General features: G+C 39.8%; 1 protein-coding gene across 2 annotated transcripts in view; it reads right to left on the reverse strand.

Annotated features, from left to right (window-relative positions):
• Positions 1–19,755, reverse strand: part of LOC120512253 (BMP/retinoic acid-inducible neural-specific protein 3) — a 197,632-nt gene that overhangs the window by 83,606 nt on the left and 94,271 nt on the right. For both annotated transcript variants that reach the window (XM_039730325.1, XM_039730326.1), the window contains exon 3: positions 983–1,173. In XM_039730325.1, coding sequence (XP_039586259.1) covers positions 983–1,173 — 191 coding nt within the window. The remainder of the gene's footprint in view (positions 1–982; positions 1,174–19,755) is intronic.

The following is a 19,755-nucleotide window of genomic DNA, read 5'->3' on the forward strand; positions in this document are numbered from 1 at the left end:
TGGGTTGTTACAGATCTCAGGTATCAGCCAAGAGAGACTAGGAGGGCTCTCATTTCCTTTACAAATGGCTAGGATTCAGTTATGAAATGTATTAAAAAGAACCATTCCTCAGGTGAATAAAGGATTTCGACAAGCCTGTCCTGCTGGAAGGACACTCAATCACCAGAATTATCTTTAATATTATCACCCACGACGGGGTAGAGCTGCATTTCTAAAATGTCAGTTCATTGTGTAATGCCTAGATGGGTAATCACAGGTACTAATTATCTTTCATTCGGAACAATTTATGCTCTCCTTTGAACATTAGGCCTCTTCACTGGATTTCTTCAATCCATCTGGTGACTGGATCCCAATTATCCATGGGGCTACCCTTTCCAGATTAGTCTGGGGGGACTGAAAGATGCAGATTCCATTAAGTTAATGGGAATGACATGGCAAAGCCTCATCATCCCATTTTGAAAATGCAGTCCCACTGGTTAAGTGAAGACTAATTCTAAAAAGGGCAGAGTGACAATATAGGGATTTTCCAACGGACAAAGTAGTTTAAAAGTCTCATAAATTAAAGGATTTGTTGGAAATACTTGTTACTGGTTTTCTGGCTCCGTTTCTGCAGGACTGCAATGGACCCAGACATTTCTGTGAGCTGTTATTATGTAAATTGTTACAAGGACCACTTACAGAAAAGAAAGTCACTCTCCTTAATGATCTCAGTGCAGACAAAGACCCCCAAAAGACATGGGGCAGCACAGCAGGAGCTCAGGTAATGCACCTCCATCTTAGCAATTGGATTTCTTCTCTTTTTGTGCACAAAATGACAAAATTCTATACCCAGCACCAATAAAGAGAAGGACTTTATGGACAAAACCTGCTCCCACAGCAAGAGTTGTCCATCCTGGCGGCTTGGAAGAGTTAGAGTTGTGACCAGCACTCTCAGTCTACTCCCACCAAGCCCATCCCCAACATGCCCAAGAAGTAGCCCTACCTCCCAGGGTAGCTGAGAGCAGGAAATGTGTCCCATATTTCTTGATCAGGTTTTCTGTGATCTGTTGAAGGGTCGGGCGCCGCCCCAGCAGCCTTATGTTGCGGAAGAACTCGGGGGCGAGTGGCAGTGGGGAGCCAAGGAAATTTCTTCTCTCCACAGCAAGATTGTTTACTTTCCAGCGGCCAAACTCTCTGCAAAAACAAAGCAGTTCTCATTCAGAAATGTGTCATTCAGACAAATGTCCTTCATTTGCAAACGACTCTGCTCTGCTGAGTAGCTGGGGGCGACTCGCTGGGAATTACAACGGGCCTTGACAGTGATACTCTGTCATGTGCTATAGACAGGACAAGCAACGAGGGTTATTTATTAGAAGTGAGGAAAGTACTCCATAATAAAATAATTGTTGGGAAAGAAATAAATAAAAAACGAAGCCACTTAGGTCGCTGCTGCTCCCGTTGGTTTTGTGTGGCCTCTGATGTGAATACAGCTCTAAAACAACCCAATTTGGTAGAAACTGAAATGAAAGCAATGATTTCCCCAATTATGGACCTAATGCAACAGGTATTTTTGTTAGAACAAGGTAAATTTTAAAATCAGAACAAGAAGGAGTCCATGTCCTTTTGATGTTAAGTCAGTTAGGTACAGAACTAGATAAAATGGATAACCTAAAAAACACTGTCACACCACATTTGACCTTACTGTGATAATTCCAGTTTTCTACACTTCTGGCCTCCATCTTGAGAAAATACACAGACAGAAAGACTGATTCCTAAAAGGTGGTGATGTTTCAATTGTAAGAGGGATGTAAGTGAATTCAAAGACTTGCCTCCTTCCCCCCTCCAAAGTAAATCAATGACAGCAGGGAAAACAAACAAGCTCATTGCACAGCAATAAACACATCTTTTATTAATTTGCTTGCCAATTAAGATACCAGATAGAGCTATTAGTGAGAAGGACTCATTGTCCTCAAATCTAGACAGGACAGGCAGCCTTGGCAGTAACTTGGCTTCTCCCAGATAGCAGTTTTGGTTACAGACTCTGGGAATTAAGTGCAAGGCACCTGAGGACTCTGCCTCAGCCACCACTTTGTTGAGATTCCTCTTAGACAAGATTGTGGAAAAGCAGAGAGCTTAGCGACCTTGTCTTTTGTACAGACGCGTCAATTAGGATTCCTCTTAGACAAGACTGTGGAAAAGCAGAGAGCTTAGCGACCTTGCTGAAGGTTCCAGGTAAACAGACAGAAATGCTCACGTACAAAATTAGCACAGAAGCAGGAATCAAAGATGCAGCAAAAAAAAGAATATTTGAGGGATGCCACAAACCCAGGGCTGCCAGCAGCTGAATGACCAGGGCTGTGACACATACTCAACACTGGGATTTTGTAATACTTTTAAGTCCACAGTTATCAGTAGAACCAGATAAATACATTTTTGTGTAGCCCTTCTGCTTTCCAGCATCCTCCTCTTTCCCTCCCAGGTCCAAACTACCTTTACTCTCAGACACATTCTGGCAGATGCCATTTTTTAATCAAAAACAAACATGAAGAATGATGGTAGGGAGAGATTTCTGTAACATAACTGAAATTTAACGTGATTTACCAGTCAAGGGCATGAAGTTAAACAAGACCCCATAGTTCTTAAAGACTCTGCACATCACCAGTGTGCTAAATTGGTATTTGAGAATTGCTTTCTGATAGGGGATTTTCCATCTTAGTTGTCAGCTCTTGAAGTTTTCTCTCACGACTTTCCTGTTAAGAAACTAGAAAACCTATAACTTCTATTTGCAGGTTTTATGGAACTACTGTATATGAGTAGAGAGAAATGAAAAAATTACACACAAACATTTTTTGCCTGTAAAGTGAAAAAATCCTCATTGTGTATATTGATCACATTAATGCAGACACTAAAAACAGTGAATTACCCTGCACTGTAAATGTAATTTTCAAGTGAAAAATAAACCAAACCACCAGTAAATAAATACATTTCCAAAAAATCTTCCATTTTTTTGTTGCTTAAATTCTCTGCTTTCTGGTCATATTTTTCATTTGAATACCTCAGAAAATGTTGGTTAACTGTAGTTCCTGAACAGACCAGCAAGACAGACTTGCTTTGACACCGAGAAAATATTACAAGTTTTATGTTGTAAAATATTTATTTTATGCCTTGAGGAAACCTTTAGTTCTAAGCTCACTATCTCAGCTGAGGTTCAAACACAATATTAACAGAAAAGATACAATTCTTATAAAAGACAGTTTTCTGCCATCCTTGATCTGATTTTCATTGTGAGTATTTAAGGACAGAGAAGACCACCCTAATCCCCTGAACCTGCTCCCTTTTCAGTGCAGTCAGAGGAATCTCACCAAATGCCTCTTGCTGTCACACCTTTGGGACTGTGATGAAACTGTCCCCCAGAAAAACATCTCATCTTGACTTAAATTCTGAGGATTTCTCAGAAATCCTCTGCAATCTGTTGTGGCATTTAACTACAGAGGGTGCATTCTATTTTCAGTTTGAACATTGCCAATTCCAGTTTCCAATTTTTAGAGCTCTTAATGCATGCTGGGCAACTGAAAAATTGTCTAAATATTTGATACATTCTGTGCAAGTAATTACAGCTCTTGTTTGAATCCCCTCTTGACCCTGGGCTGAGCCCATTGCCTTCCTTGGCATCTCACTGTCAACAGTGGGCTCAGAAATTATGTCTTACAGCCCTTCTCCACAAGCAGCAAATCCTTTCTTGGAAGAGTTAAACTGGAAACAATGGCCACATCCATGACAAATCCAGAATTTCCAAGCTGAGTTTACCCTGACCTACTACAAATCATTTATTTGCTGAGTCCAGGGACTGGGTTATTCAGGCACTGAGAGAAACTTGCTTGGCTTTAACAAATTTCAGTTCTTTCCACAGTTTTTGCTACAGAAAGATTTTTTTTTTCTGTAGGTACAGAGAGGAAGTAGGCAAATACTTTTGTAAAAGTTTTGTCTGAGGATTTTTGGTTTTTTATTGTTCACAATGTATCAATGGGAACATTTATTAGTGCAGCAAGTAATCATCCTTTAAAATTCACTGCTGAGGAATCTGGGGGAGTAGAATATGGAAGATGGAGCCCTTTTAAAAAGATGACAGTTTTATAATTGTGCCGCAGACAGAGCTGAAGCTTTTGGAGATTTTAAAAAACAACTTTTCTATTTTGCTGATGTCTTTCTTAAATGAAGTATTTTGGAATATGGAGAGATGAAGACCTAAACTCTCTGGGAGAGACAAGAATAAGGTTCATCTCTGAAGATAAAATAGGGACGCAGGACACTAAAAGTGTCTGCCTGTCTGCAGGAGCAGGGATACCTGAATTTGGACAAGAGAGAAGTGATGAGCAGCTTCCAGAGCTGAGGAAATATTTCAGAATTCAGAAGGAGCTGGGTTTATGAGAGTAAATTGTAGGAGCAGGGTAAAAGCTGGGATGAGGTTCAGGGTGAGGGGTTACGGTGCATTATTTCTAGCACGTTGAGTGAGGAGGTTTTCACAAATGCTTTCTGGGTCACTAGTAGCTCCTAAAATTAGAGCTGATTTCCCTTTTTAGCAGTGTCACTCTGAGTAAAATCATATCCTTATCTTCCTTTTTATATGACACATAAATATGTCTATCTATATTCCTGCCCATATATAATTTCTGGGTTTAATCTTAATTTCACTTTGCAACCCTCTTTTGTCAGCCCTTTCTTTGCCTGTTTATCTTGCAGTCTCTCTAACAAAAAACTCTCCAGCCCCAAACATTTTGGTTTGTGCCCAGTGTGCATTATTCCCCTTCAAAAATCAAGTTCCTGCCCATTGCCAAAGGCAGACCAGCAGGTCTGATGGAGTTAATAATCTTACTCTGAGCAGAGAAAATGCTGCTTTCCAGAGGCACTGACTTCCATCCATCAGGAGAATACCTCCCATGGGATAGCAGGGCACCTTCACTCTTGGATGGTGAGAACATGACTGCTTTGGAATGACAGTGGCAGCCTGAATCCGATGTTTTCCCATGCAGCTGCAAGTTCTGCTGTTGGCAGAACAGCTCACTGCGAGAATAAATGGTGTTTTTCTCCTCCTGCCTTCTTTAAAAGCCTGAGGATTTCAGAGTTAATAATCTTACTCTGAGCTGAGAAAATGCTGCTTTCCAGAGCCACTGAGTTCCATCCATCAGGAGAACACCTCCCATGGAACAACATGGCATCAGTGCTGGCTGCTGCTCAAGAAAACTGATTTTCCACTGAGAACAAACACTGGGGCTAAGAGAAGCTTGTTCTTTCCCACTCTTCCTCTTCCTCTGCTCTGTAAGAGCCCAGCCCAGCAGCTTCCATGGTGTTCTCAAGGAGAGGATGGCAGGTGGATGCGTTGCCCATCTATTTCCAGTGTGACTCACTGCATGGAGCTCTTCAGTGCTCCAGGCAAAGCCTGTTGTGGAGAAGGATGATGGCTCAGAGTTCCCAGGCTTGCACAAGAGAGAGGAAATCAGTCAGTCTGGCTCCTAGGATGAAGCCTATAATGGAATCATGTTATTATCATAAGTAGTGCCCCAGGCCATGGGCAGCATTCTCTCCATCTTCCCAGATATCAGAGCCATGGATTTGCATGTGCTGCCCCAAATCTGATCCCTGGCTGGTTGGCTGCCATGGGCATGGGAGCCCTGGGGTATGGTCATTTCTGGGGTCCCCCAACAAAGGAAGGAAAATTATTAATCTGATTCCATGTTCTGAGAAGGCTAATTTAATATTTCATGATATTATATTACATTAAAGAATACTTAACTAAACTATACTAAAGAATACAGAAAGGATACAGACAGAAAGGCTAGAAGATAATAATGAAAAACTCGTGACCCTCTCCTCAGAAAGTCCAGCACAGCTTGGCTGTAACTGGCCAATAAGTAAAAACAATTCACACGCAAGCAATGAAAGAATCACCTGTTGGATAAGCAATCTCCAACCACATTCCAAAGCAGCAAAGCACAGAAGAAGCAAATGAGATAATATTGTTTTCATTTTTTCTCTGAGGCTTCTCAGCTTCCCAGGAGAAGAAATCCTGGCGAAGGGATTTTTCCAGAAAATATGACAGTGGCACTGGAGCTCCCATGAAGAATGACCAGCCAGAGAGTCAATATGGGATGAGAAGAAGCACACTCTAAAATGCAGTTGTCATTTCAACACTATTTCTTTTATTAATGACATGGAGAGAGATGTTTAATCTCAGGAAACCTCTAGTGTTCTGACAGGAAAGACCTGTTAGTAAAGCATCATACAAGTTTTGGACAAGTTTTTATCTTCAAAGAAGCTTAAATTGCAAGTGGATCTGAAAGGAATCCTAGGGCTGTCTATGTCTGTTTTGAGTTTCAGGCCATAGCTTTTTTTCCAAATGTGTACATTAATTATAGACTTGCTTCTATCACTGTATTCGTTTCAATACATTTAAAATCTTATGGCATGGGGTGCTATGGAAAGCTCTCTATAAAACAACTAGATAAAGGAAATGTTTAAAATGCCATTGTACTCTAAAATGGTAGCATGAGGAGATTTGAGATGGGAATATAATCTCTTTCATTGCAGTGACTGAATCAGCCTATAAAGAGATTTACTGTGAGTTTGATGGATCCTTCCCAACTACCTAAGTTCAACCACCCACAAAACAGAGCCCAGGCAAAGTTAACAATGTTAGGCCTCATTTGAAGCAATTTGTTGTGTTTTATAAGTCAATATTATTACTCGTAAGCATAAATGTTATTGAATAATTATATGGCATAATGTGGAGAACACTCTTGGAAAATTAACTTCACCCAGTTTCTAATACAAAAGAACTTTTCTGTGTTTCTTTCTCTTAATGTTTTCTAAATGAGGCACCTTCACTCTTGGATGGTGAGAACATGACTGCTTTGAAGAGGCTGGAATGACAGTGGCAGCCTGAATCCAATATTTTCTTTTCCCATGCAGCTGCAAGTTCTGCTGTTGGTGGAAGAGCTCATTGAGAGAATAAATGGTGTTTTTCTCCTCATACCTTCTTTAAAAGCCTGAGGGTTAATGCCTGAGGCCATGGTTTAAATAAGGCCAAGATCAGATGAAAGCTGTTTCATTTTATATTAAACTTCTACCTTCTAACAGTTCCAAAACATGAAGTAGATAAAGTATTTGCTAGGAAAAAAAAAAAAGACTTTTAAAAAGAGGATTCACCCAGATGTGGACAGATCTAGAATCAGGTAATATCCAAGACTGTGTTATTCACAGATTGGCAAGTGAAAAAATTCTCCTTACCAGCACAGGTCATAGAAATTTCAATGCTTATTACAATCAGTTAGACAATGGACAATCTGCCAAAATCTTTACTAAATGCTTGTTATGGTTGATGTTTCTATCCAAGGTGAAAAAGAAGGGGATTAGTTACATTGTGGCTGAGCAGCCTCCTGAAAATCTCTACCTTTGTATACAGACATGACAATAGAGAAAAACACTGCAATATGAGCAAAGTAAACAGAACAAAACTCCCTGAAGGAAAAGAAGCAGATAGTACAGAACACATCTCATCTGTGTCCCTTAACATTTTCAATTATCTACATGTGGTAATCAGAAAAAAAAAATCATTCAAGAAATAATAAGCTCATTTTAAACATATTTGCCCTCGATTAAATGGAAAGTATTTCTTCATCAATTTTATGCTTGTAATTGTCTGACATTTTGCCAAGGTCAAAACAGAAAGGTTTACTGAACATACGTATTTTTTTCCATATTATTGCTTTTTACCTTGCAGCGAATAAGCACGATCAGTAGGATTTCTTTTTATCCTAATATCTTTTTATCCTAGTCAATTTTTCCTTTCTATGCCTTTTTTGCCTTATCAGCTTCCTAGTATTTGAAATTCCACTTCCAGAACTAGAATTCATCAGTATCAGCTTCACTATCTTCTTGCATTGTGAATATGAAATATGTGCAAATGTATTAATGAATTTTAATAAAATGTACATACATTATACCTAGAATGTACTCAGATATATTTCTTTTTTATGACTCCTGATAGTCGGATTACTGAGTCAGCTACTGGGACATCAATGATTTCAAACTTCTCACCTGTCATGAACACCAAAAGGGACACAAGAGGGAGGAATGTGGCTTTCCTTTTGTGCATGTCTGATTGATATTTAGCTCTGTAACATCTGTACTGAAAAATTTCCTTCTCTGATGAAATCCAAGGGAGAATTCTTTCTGTATCTTGTCCTGTGGTGTTTTTTGCCTTTTACCCAGAGTTTGTGATTAACTTCCCAACACCTTTGTGAACATTCATTCAGGAACTCACCATCCACATATTTAGCTGGACCTATATTCATACAAAGGTATTTTGTAGCTCCTAATGACTAAATCTAATTTACCTCCTGCCTCAGAGGCAGCTCAATCACTGAGCAGCACAGAATAAAGCAGAAATGCACTTACCAGGAGCACATTGCAAAAGACACAAGGGATAAACAGCAAGTACAGGAGGAGTGAAAACACTTCAGAACTGAAATGTGTTTGTATGAATCATCTAAGAGTGAGGAACTGGTGAATTATCTTGTAAGATCTCACTAGTTTGCACAGGCTTGTAAGACAAGGGTAAATTCCAAGCAAATGATTGCTCTGCAAGTGATAGTGGTGTCAGGGAGCAGAGGGGAAAGGGAGAATTCCCAGTGAAACCCACCCTTGCCTCTGCTACATCTGAAATGGAAAATGAGTGGGATGCTTGGGAGGTGTTTCCTGCAGGCTGAGTAAGCAGGAAACAGATTTTGCACATCTTTTCTGTTTCTGGGGTTTATTTTCTTAGATGTGCTCTGGCCTGTAGGTACTTGTAGGTGCATGCAGTGTGTGGATATACACAAGAGGTCTCATCCAGAAGTAAAAGTCTCTCTCAATAACTAGAAATCTGGATTTAGTCCAAGGAGTAGATCTGTTGAGCAAAACCAGTACATTTTACATTGCTGAATTTAAACATGGAAGTGCCCTATACTCAGAGGTGAATGCCAAGAGGATGGGGCCAGACCCTTCAGTGGTGCCCAGAGACAGGACAAGGAGCAATGGGCACAAAGTGAAACACAGAAAGTTCCATCCAGATATGAGGAAAATCTTCTTTTCAGGCTGCCTAGAGGGGCTGTGGATTCTCCTCTGCAGACACTCCAAACATGCCTTGGTGTGATCCTGTGCCACTGCTCTGGTGACCCTGCAGGGTTTGGACTGGGTGATCTCCAGAGGCCCCTTCCAACCCCAAACAGTCTGGGATCCTGTAAAAATTATAATAACAACTTGGGTTTACAGCCTGCAGGTAAGATGGTGAGATATTTGGAGACAAAAGTAGCTGTCCATCCAAATAATTACAATAATCTATTCTCACTTGTTTATATATTTATTTTCTCTGAAAAAGGTATTGATTTTGTGGTTTGTCATATGTTCTAGAGGGATTGGAAAAATGTTCCTTCTCCCCTTGGCAGTAGCAAGAGTTTCCAACACCTTGTACTGGCAAGCTCAAAGCATCCTCCTTTCCCAGTTCATATCTGCTCATAAGAATCATTATCTAAACAGGTAACAGATTTGATAAAATGGTGCATTTGTTTAGACTGGCAGAAGACAAATGAAATAAAAAAAATTCTTCTGACTGGAATATTCTTCCTCTTTTTTTAAAATTTTATTTGTGACTGTTATGAAAGCCAGTGTGGCCTGAAATTCAATGTGAGGAAAAGATGTGGATTTATACTTTGTAAATGGGGTAAAAGACTGTTTCACTTTCAGAGAAGGTATCTTACCCATAGCTAAAACAGCAGTTAACCTTTGAAATGGAGAAGACTGCCCTGGAAAAGAGTTTTTTGACACAATAAGGAAAAGAGTTATTAGAAGGAGAAGCAAAAAGGTCTGTTTGCAATCTTTTTGCCTAACCTTACGAGCCAATTCATATTATGGTCCTGTCCCTGTAGTTAATTTTACAGGAAAAAAAATATTCTGGATCCTAAGAAAATGAAAGTCAAAAGTCTCTGGAACTCTCATTGGGGCTGGACTTTAGAGAATTGGCTACACCTTCAAAATCAGCATGAAAATCATGTTCTTCTTCAGTCTCTTTTTGTCCTGACTGAAAACAAAAAGAATTGAACCATGTTTCTTGTAGAGATAAGGAAGAAATTTGAATCTCTGGAAGTGTTTTAGTGCATAAATCAACACATGAAAATACAGTTTATGAAGAATGAATCAGCATAAAGATCTGTTGGAGAAAATAGAGCAGAGGATTCATAGATTCAGTGTTGATGGATACTTGCAGATGAATCACAGGGGAAACACAAACTGCTAAAATTCTTCATCATTATGTGCTACAACTCACAGTCTCAAAGTCTTTGAAATGCCTTTTATTACAATTTTTACAAGTTCTGTTTCAGAACTACAAATTGATCTGCAGTACTGGGCAATGGAGAGGCCAACAGACAAACCCACACCATGATAAATGATTTAAAGTTTCAAGGGAGTGCTCTTGCTCACCTTAGTTCTCATTTGAAAAATGAGGCACAGTCAGGCTGAGAATTCTGGCAGTGCTGTGAGCAGCCATGACCTCCTTCTACCCCATACCCAGAGCCAAACAAAAAAATCTTTATGGCCTGGATAGTGTGGCAGGGAATATGAGACCTTAAAGCCTCTGGAAGCTGTTGGCTTGCTTCTTTCTGGGATGTCACTGGTGCTCAGGATTGGCTTTTGCCTGGTGCCACAGAGACCAAATTGACTTCTATCCAAAACAAAAGCTGATGTTACTCCTGACTGCCTGAAAGAGGGAAAAGGTACCTAAATTGTTGGCTTCAAACAAAATTATATAATCTTAAATATTTTCTCAAATAAATACTGATCTAAAGCCTTATTTATGAAGCTGTGTATAAAATCCAGAATTGTTCCTTTTCCAGGAAGAATGTTGTATAGACTTAACCTTCTACAGTGTGCATTATTTGGCTCATTTTTTATTCAATTTATAAGTTTATCCTTCCAAAGTGGAGGCTTTTTGTCTCCAGTTTGATGCCAGCAGTGCTATTTACAGCACTGATGGATGACAGTTACTTAACCTGCACTTGAATTTATAAAGGCAGTTGTTTCTACCAACCCTCTGGGATGAGTCTGGCTTCACACAAGTGTAAATCTCACAAACACATGCATAAATGCTGTCTTGATATTGTGAAATATAACATCTGCACTATAGTTGTCTGTAGCAATTCAAATTGTTGAAAGGAGCAGGAGGTAAACCAAAATATTTCTGAAAATACTTTGGTGTTTTATTTGTTTGTTTTGGCTTAGCTCTTGGGGGAATGTGCAGATGATGTTCTTTGCATCTAAATGCTCTCCTCCTATGCAAGTGTTGTTTCACTGGTAGCAGGAAATGCTCAGATCTCTACGTGCACCCAGAAAAATTAAGTCAAGAATTCTTATTCAGCATATGAAAATGTTTCTACCACAGCAAAGGGTGCTTCTCTTTTAGGGAAAAACTATTTGTATTAATTCCAAACTAAATTTAGAATGTCAGTTTATATTAAAATTATCCTGGTGGAGTTTTTTTTGTCCAGTGGACTAAATTTCAACTATCTCTAAAGAAGCAGTGGAATTGCACTGGTGAACTAAACAGAGAATCAGGGCAAGAAAATTGTCAATATAATTCCAGATTATAAACACAGAGCTTCCTAATGCTCTTAACTAAATCAAAGCATTGGATGGGAGTTCAGTTATTAATTTCTACAACAGAAACAGTGAAGTGTTAAATGTGTTCTGTGAGAGAATAAAGCCTGTATTTATCTTACTTTACAGAATCCCAGAATGGTTTGGGAGGGACCTTAAAGCCCATCCAGTGCCACCCCTGCCATGGGCAGGGACACATTCCACTGTCCCAGGCTGCTCCAAGCCCTGTCCAGCCTGGCCTGGGACACTTCCAGGAATCCAGGGGCAGCCACAGCTGCTCTGGGCACCCTGTGCCAGGGCCTCACCTCCCTCACAGGGAAGGATTTCTTCTCAATATATTATCTAAACCTGTTGTCTGTCAGTTTGAACCTTGTCCTGTCCCTCCAGTTCCTGATGAGTTGTCCCTCTCCAGGTCCCTGGAGCCCCTGCAGGCCCTGGAAGGTTCTGTGATGTCTCCACACAACCTGGAGAAGACTCCAGGCTGAACATTCCCAGCTCTCCCAGCCTGGCTCCATGGGGGAGGTGCTCCAGAGCCCTTAGCACCTTCATGGCCTCCTCTGGACTCTCTCCAACATTTCCATGTCCTTCTTACACTGAGGATTTCAGGACTGGACACGGAGCTCCAGGTGGGGTTTCACAAGGCAGAGCAGAGGAGGAGAATCCCCTTCCTCAACTTGGTGGTCACAGTGCCTTGGATGAGCCCTGGACTCTGTTGGTTTCTGGGCTGTGAGTGCTCAGGGCCAGCTCACAGGGAGTTTTTCCTCACCCAGCACCTCCAAGTCCTTCTCCCAGGACTGCTCTCAGTTCCTCTCTGAGAGGTAATTTGGGATTGCCCTGACCCCGGTGCAGGGCCTTGCACTCCCCTTGTCGAATCCATGAGGTTCAGATCCATGAGGTTCAGAGCCCCAATCTGCACAGGCCCTCTGGTCCATATTTCAGTCCTTCCTGAATGGTAGGAATGTGTAAATAACACAAGGTGGGGAAAGAAACAGGGGAAAAAAAAATTCAGGTCTCTGGGGATCATACAAAACTGAGTAGGTCAGCTGGTAATGCACCTTGTAATGCATCCATTAGAGAGTTACACATTTTGTATTAAACTAGACCTATTCTGAAGCTCAACCTACATTAAAAATTCTGAGAAAGATACTTAACCCCTCTACAGAGTCTAAATATGAGCTATTTAAAGAAGCTGTAAACAGAATGAACATATTTTCTATTGTAAAATATATGTATTGAAAATGCATTACTATAAAAATTCTGTGCCTCAGAATTAATTTCATTATCACTTCCAGCACCTTTGTAGAAGAGGTCTTAGAGAGAAAAATAAAGGTGATTTTGGAAAATATCAAATGGGATATAAACACCGGAGGGAGATAAAATAGTATTAATAATGCCATGTAATTATCATCTACACTGTAGATTTTAGTTATAAATCCACAAGTCCTGACAGAGTGGCAGAGACTGAGACTTTGGGCACCCAGCAGAGGCTGGGACAAGAACTGCACACCAGGGACATCTTTTCCATACAAGAGCAGCAGTACATGACATATCATCCCAAACATTTAACTATGGGCAGGGTTAATCTGCCTTTCACTTTATTTTTTTTATGGAACATGAGTGTTAACATATTTGGGAGCAGCATAAGATATGGAGGCCAGTTGAAATAAAGAAGAAGCACAATAATTTAACTAAGATCAGCATAAAGATTATTACTTATCTTCTAGGTATATTTCACTTTGAGGTTGATTAGCCAATAATTTCAGATTATTAATCACAGTATAACAACTGTGCTTTGGACCACATTGTCCTGGCTGCTGTTCTGCCTCAGGCTCAGGATTACGAGGGCCTCCATGAACATTGCAGGTTTTTCATAGGAAGTTTGCTTAGGAAGAAACAGAAATATAAAACATGGCTCCACAGATCTAGGAATAAACCCAAAATTAACTGACTTCCCAATCATATGCCCAACAGATGCAATGGTGTTTATTCTTCAACTTTTTTGGGTAAGGAACAATGCTGAGCAATTACCAGGGATTAGCCAGAGTAAATTTAACATTTGTTCTTAATGTCTTGGCCAAGAGGATTTTTGTTTGGTTGTAGCACTCACCAGCTCTGCAATGCTGCCAGGAAAAAAACACCAGTGTACCTCTGCAGTGTGGCTTGCTTTCCCTAAATGGAGATTAAGTGTTAAATATAGCCCAGTATTTTATGGGTAATAAGAATATTTCCGTTAAATGAAAGGTGTGAGAATAAATGAGGTCGTTTACATCATACTCATGGGCAATGGCAGTGCACAAGACAAATCTGCTGACAGAGGATCCTCTGAGCAGTTACAAAATCTTGCCCTTTGAACTGCCAGCTTGAACACAGTTCAAGGTGCAACAAAACAGGCATTTTTGCCATCTGATACTTGGCAGTGAACAGAGTGAAGGGACCCCCAGCTTCACTTTCTGGGGAAAATATATCAAAATATTGCAGGAGCAAGCTGATCAGCATATTCATAAAGTCTCACTGAAAACAAGGCAGAAACTGCATAACAGCAGGGTCTGCTCTTCCTGTCTCACAGCATGCAAGCAGTGGGAAAAAGAGGATGGTTGGAAATTTCCTTTTACACAGATAAATGCTCACTTTGTGCTGCTGGTGCCTTGAGTTGTCCTGTATGAGTGAGAAACCCACAGCCACCAAGGTGTGTAGGGACATTCCTGTGCTCTGAGCTGGACCAAGGGTGGCCCAGCCTCTGCTGATTCTTGATGTGCTCCACACCAGCTCAGAGAGCTGCTGGGCCACACGTGCTGAACGACTTCCCTCCCCCTTGAGCTAGAACCAGGTGAAATCAGGCCAAAGAGCAGAAAATTAGTGACTATCCAAACAGCACAGAAATAGAAATCTCCCTGACATCAGACTCTTTGCTATACTTTTCTTGCAAGAAGAAGTTCACACACAAACAAAGCTACAAACCCACAGCCTCCCTATCCCCCCATATCATCTCTGTCACGGAGAAAGAAGCAGAGGTAAATATTCCTATGATTTGAGGAAAATCTTGATTTTGATATCTCAAATATCTCAAATTTGAGGAATATGTCTCTTTTTTATTTTCTGGCAGAAGCTCAAACCCTGTGTCATGGGCTTCAAACAACTGCTCAGACACAGAGAATAGAACTATCCTCTTCATCACTCTGCTTCCTGCTCATCCTAAACCTGACACTTGTGTGTGGTTGAGTTTGGACTCCCCTTGCCACAGGGTCACCTTGATGCCTTAAGTTTTGTCTTTCATATTTTCCAGATTCTGTACTGCATTAATATATAACTCTGAACTTCATATAAAGTGTTAGCAAGTTCTCCTCACAGTTTAGTCAGACAAAACAATCCTTTTCTAGCCCCAGAACCAAGGACACCACTACAGCTTCAGGCCCAAAAAGTGCAAACAACTGCAAATTGAGGAGAGTAAAGTGGGAGGATGGGACTTCATAATCCGGAGCTGTAATTAGACAATCAACCCCAATATGGAAATGGACCAAAACTTATAAAAGTGTGACGACTCATGACCAGTCATCCATCTCGGGTCCATCTTGGGTGTAGCCTCAGCCAGGCTCTTGTACTGCCCAAGGTGGATCCTGTGAATCCCTTTTAACAAATCCCTACTTTATTTCTTTAACCCTGTCTAGCCTCTGTTCCAGGTCAGCCCCTTTAGACATCAACCTCAGAGTGGTGACAATTCTTCCACAAGGCCCATCCATGCCCAGGGCTGGTCTGCAGCAATAGTGCTCTCACCCTGCTGAAACCACAGCAGAAAAAGTAGAAAAGCAGGTTTCCAGAAGAAATTCATAACCCCCACAAAAGAACTGGACTTCATTTCATCTACTCTTGGAAGTGAGGTGTGTTACATTTATATATATATATACATACATACATTTTATATATATATATATATATATGTATATATATACACACACACACACACAGTTGCATCTCTGGGAGCAATCCTGAGTTTTTTTGTTTTTTTTTTCTCCCAAGGAAATTAAAGTGAAAGGAAAATACAGGGATATTCTGCTCTGAATCTGGCTAACACCAAAAATGCCCTTGATACGAAGAACTAGGAAGAGGTCTTGGATCCAACAATTCTGACAGAGCCATGAATCCCCGCACCCTTTCAAGAGAAACTTGACCCAGCAACAGCTGCACAGATAAGAACAAACGCTTTCTTCACCTCTTTAACTTAAATAAGCACACGAAATTCGCTGCCAAATAGGGACTATTTAAATGCTAATTGGGACAGCAGGTGATTTCATTTCCTCTCTGATTTTTCCTTGAAACGAAATAAAAAGAGTTGCAGCAATCCGAGCCTTTTTTGTTATTAAAATGGTTGATTTTGTTGTAAGCTGTTCTGTGTGGTATTGCTGCATCTCGTGATAACTAATGAAATTTTTGAAATTGAAGGAAATTACAGAAAAAAAAAATATCCTCCACATTTTATATCCGTGTCACATTACAATTAATTTACTGAAGCAAAGAAAAGTTAAAAGTTGTTATAAATCAAATACTTTCCACTTGCACTGTAATTTTTAATCTATTTTCTGGTTAATAGTTTAGTACACCTTTGCTTATGCGAAAATAACATAAAAATATAAAATATTAACCATGCAATTTTCGGTTTCTAGTGGAATTTTTGCAGCATTCTGCATACACAAATTGCGCTTTTACAACTCACATAATGAGAGGAAATTGTTATATCAAATAATCGAAGGCCTCATTGCAGTCTGCTACAATCATCTCCTTTTCCACGGAAACTCAGAAATCATCAGTGGAAAATCTCTGTGCTGTGGATCAGCTTGGAGTCCCTCATGATAAAATTTGATCTATAAATGTCCATTTACAGTCCAAATAAATGATAAAATTTGTGTATTTCAGCACAGAAAGAGTGGTTACAGTCATTCTGCTGAAGGCAGCAGACCCAGATTTGCAAATGGTTCGTTGTTCCTGGTGCATTATCAAATTAGAAAGGATCCTACAGTGATTCCCCTCAACCTGCTCTTTTAAAAAATTCTTATTGTTGAGTAGAATGATAGAAAGCATGTTCATAGAACACCCAGACAATATTAAGCTGATGGCCCTGGAAAGTACTTTGGAAGGTTTTGAGAAACCAGAGAAGCAGTTGAAAATTGAGAATGTGGCATGTGATAAAAGGTAAGGCACTACGCTAAAAAAGAGAAATTGCCACAACATGTGGGTTCAGCCTTTTTTCCCAGGCAGTTAGTAATAGGACATGGAGAAATGGCCTCAGGTTGTATCAGGGAAGGTCCAGTTTATTAGGAAAAATATTTTCATTAAAGGAAAGGCATTGGAATAGGCTGCCCAGACAGTGGGGGAGTCACCATCCCTGGAAGTGTTGGAAAAACCACTGGAAATGGTGTCAAGAGATGTGGTTTACTGGGTATGATGGGATTTCGTCCAAGGTTGGATTCAGTGATCTTGGAGATCTTCCCCATTATGTAATTTCATGAAAATAAATATTTAAGCAAGTAGAAATATGGTAAAATACAACACATTTCCAAAAAGCCCACCTAATTAATTTCGGAAATCCAAATCTGCAATCTCTAAAAATTCTAACATAAAACAAGAAGGTTTTATGTGTGACAATAAAATAGCTACATCAGTTTCCAGAGGGCTGCTAAGATCCCAATCATAGCCCCCAAAGAAATAAAATTAAAATATAATAAAAGAAAAAATAAAATGAAATGTAACATAAAATAACTTTAATTCATTTTCAAAATAACAAGCAGATAGAAAGGTCTAAGAAATTCCTTAGTAGGAAAGGTTGCACAGTTGGATCTTCTTGGAGAACACAAGACTTCCAATAACATATGGAATGTTATTCAGAAACAGGAGGTGAACAATTGCTCACTTAGGAAAAAGAAACTTTATTTGGGGCAAAGAAGGCTGAACAAGAGTTGTGCCTGTACATGCTTTAGCATAGGAGAGTCTTGGTCTGTTGGTGAGTCCCAATCCACAAATTAATAATATTCACAGTTATTGTGTTACCTCAACACAATAGTTCCTGAAGAGTAGAGGAACGTAGAAAAATAAGGGACTGTCAGCAAAAGAATTGGGTTTAATTTTATTTTATGCCAGGTGGGTTTGCTACAAGTTGATACAAGAAAAAGAAATAAAAGAAATTATGAAGTGTTGATTATAATTGCTATGTTTCATGAAGGATCAGTCATGTCGTGGATGGCACAGGATGCAAGGGGAATTATTCCAAAATGCCAGAGTAGAGCTGTAGTCAAGAATGTTATTTTCACTGAAAATGTCAAATATGCAGTAGAAGCTGCCTGTTTCAACATTTACCGTGCTTAGATAAAATGTTTTGTTTCAGTGATTTTAAAATTATTTCAAGATTATCTTTTAATCAATTCTAATTTTATTTAGGCTGGTATTTTTCCAAAGCTGACACATTTTGACTCAGTGACACCAAGGAGATGTCATTTTAATTACAGAGAAGTTGGGCAACTGAAAGTTTTATAATGTAAATTTTTACCCTCATGGGATTCAAAATAAGAAAAAGCACAGATATGTATAACTTCTTATTACGATTAAGTTCTAGGCTTATTTGAACCATTTCGGTTATTGAGATTTTGATTTATCATTTCATCTCACACCTGAGAAGAGGAGGGGAAGAAATTATGTATATCCATACAAATAGCAGTGTTTGTAAAGAATTTGCTACTCATCCCTGAAACCATGGGATTCTTTGTGTTTGAGGTTGCAGGAAGAGGAACAGCCAGTCCTGCCCATGACAACAAGTACACACAGCCAGCAGGTATTTTTGTGGGATTTGAGGGAAACCTCACAGAACAAAACTTAATATTGTAATGAAAACATGAAGTGTTTTTCTCCTTCAGCTCTTACTTGCATTATGGAGTTGTATCTTCTACTACATTGTTCAGTGACTTCTTGACCATGCAAAGTGCTAATTTTGTTTACATCACTGCTGCAGACTAAAGTGCTCTCTGGCAGCTCATAGCAACCATATAACTCCTGAAAATAAAGCCTTATTATAAAACCCATAAGGATTAATCCTTATAGAGGATTATTTCGGGTGAACGAGCTGAGAACAGGTGACTCTTTAGAAGCTGATGTCCTCAGAGCGAAGGAAAAGAGAAGGAAATTTGGAAAGAAGTCTCTTTCCAACTGGAGAGCTGTTTATCAGGAAAGAGCATTTCCAGGCTTTCTATGAGTCTTTCATAAAATGCATTTTGTAGCATTTTCAGCTGTGCCTGCAGCTCAGGGATGGTGACAGCCCTGGCAGCTGGACATGGGGACAAGCAGCTCTTCCAGGAGGACACTGACACAGCTGGAATGTGCTGCCAGGAGAGAGCACAAGTGGGGAACGGGTGAGCAGCAGCCCCCAGGTGAGGGGTAGAGCCTTCCCAGAGCTCTGCTCTCAGTTTGGGAGTGCTGGGATCCCCAGCAGGATTCTGCTGGAAGCAGAGGGGATTGATCTCCCATTAAACATTTACAAGGCTTACAAGTGAGCTGTACAAGAGGAAATGTGAGCATCAGAGATGTGCTGAAGATTCCAGCAACGCCCTTTGATGATAACATCTTGGGAAAGTGGAACTGAAATGCTATTTTAAGATTCTATTTACCTTAAATAATTTTCAGGCTTTTTTAATAATTTTTTTTTCTACTGTATTTGTTCATCCAACAACTGGAATGCAAATGGTTTTGTGTAGTGGACAAGAGCTGGCATCTCTGAGCTCTGATCTCATTTTTATGGGGAGTTAAACCTACCCCCTGTAGGTATTTTATATCCTTACACATTTACACTGTATCAGAATAAATATTTTCTTTTTTCTAGCAAGTGATCCAGGATACAAACTAGGTGAGTAATCTGTGTGTACCTGACCTTATGTTATTTGGGAAGCAGCTTTAGGGATTTTAAGAACAAAATGTGTTTTAAGAGTCTCATATGGCCATTGACAATTGCACTTGTTCAAACAAAGCGAACAGCCCCTTCCAGCCCCAGTTTTCCCAGCTGGAAAAAGATAAGTATTGAGACATTTATGGGAGTCATAATACCTTTATGTG

This window comes from Passer montanus, unplaced genomic scaffold (assembly GCF_014805655.1).
Source record: "Passer montanus isolate IOZ18808 unplaced genomic scaffold, ASM1480565v1 scaffold71, whole genome shotgun sequence".
Classification (NCBI taxonomy): Eukaryota; Metazoa; Chordata; class Aves; order Passeriformes; family Passeridae; genus Passer; species Passer montanus.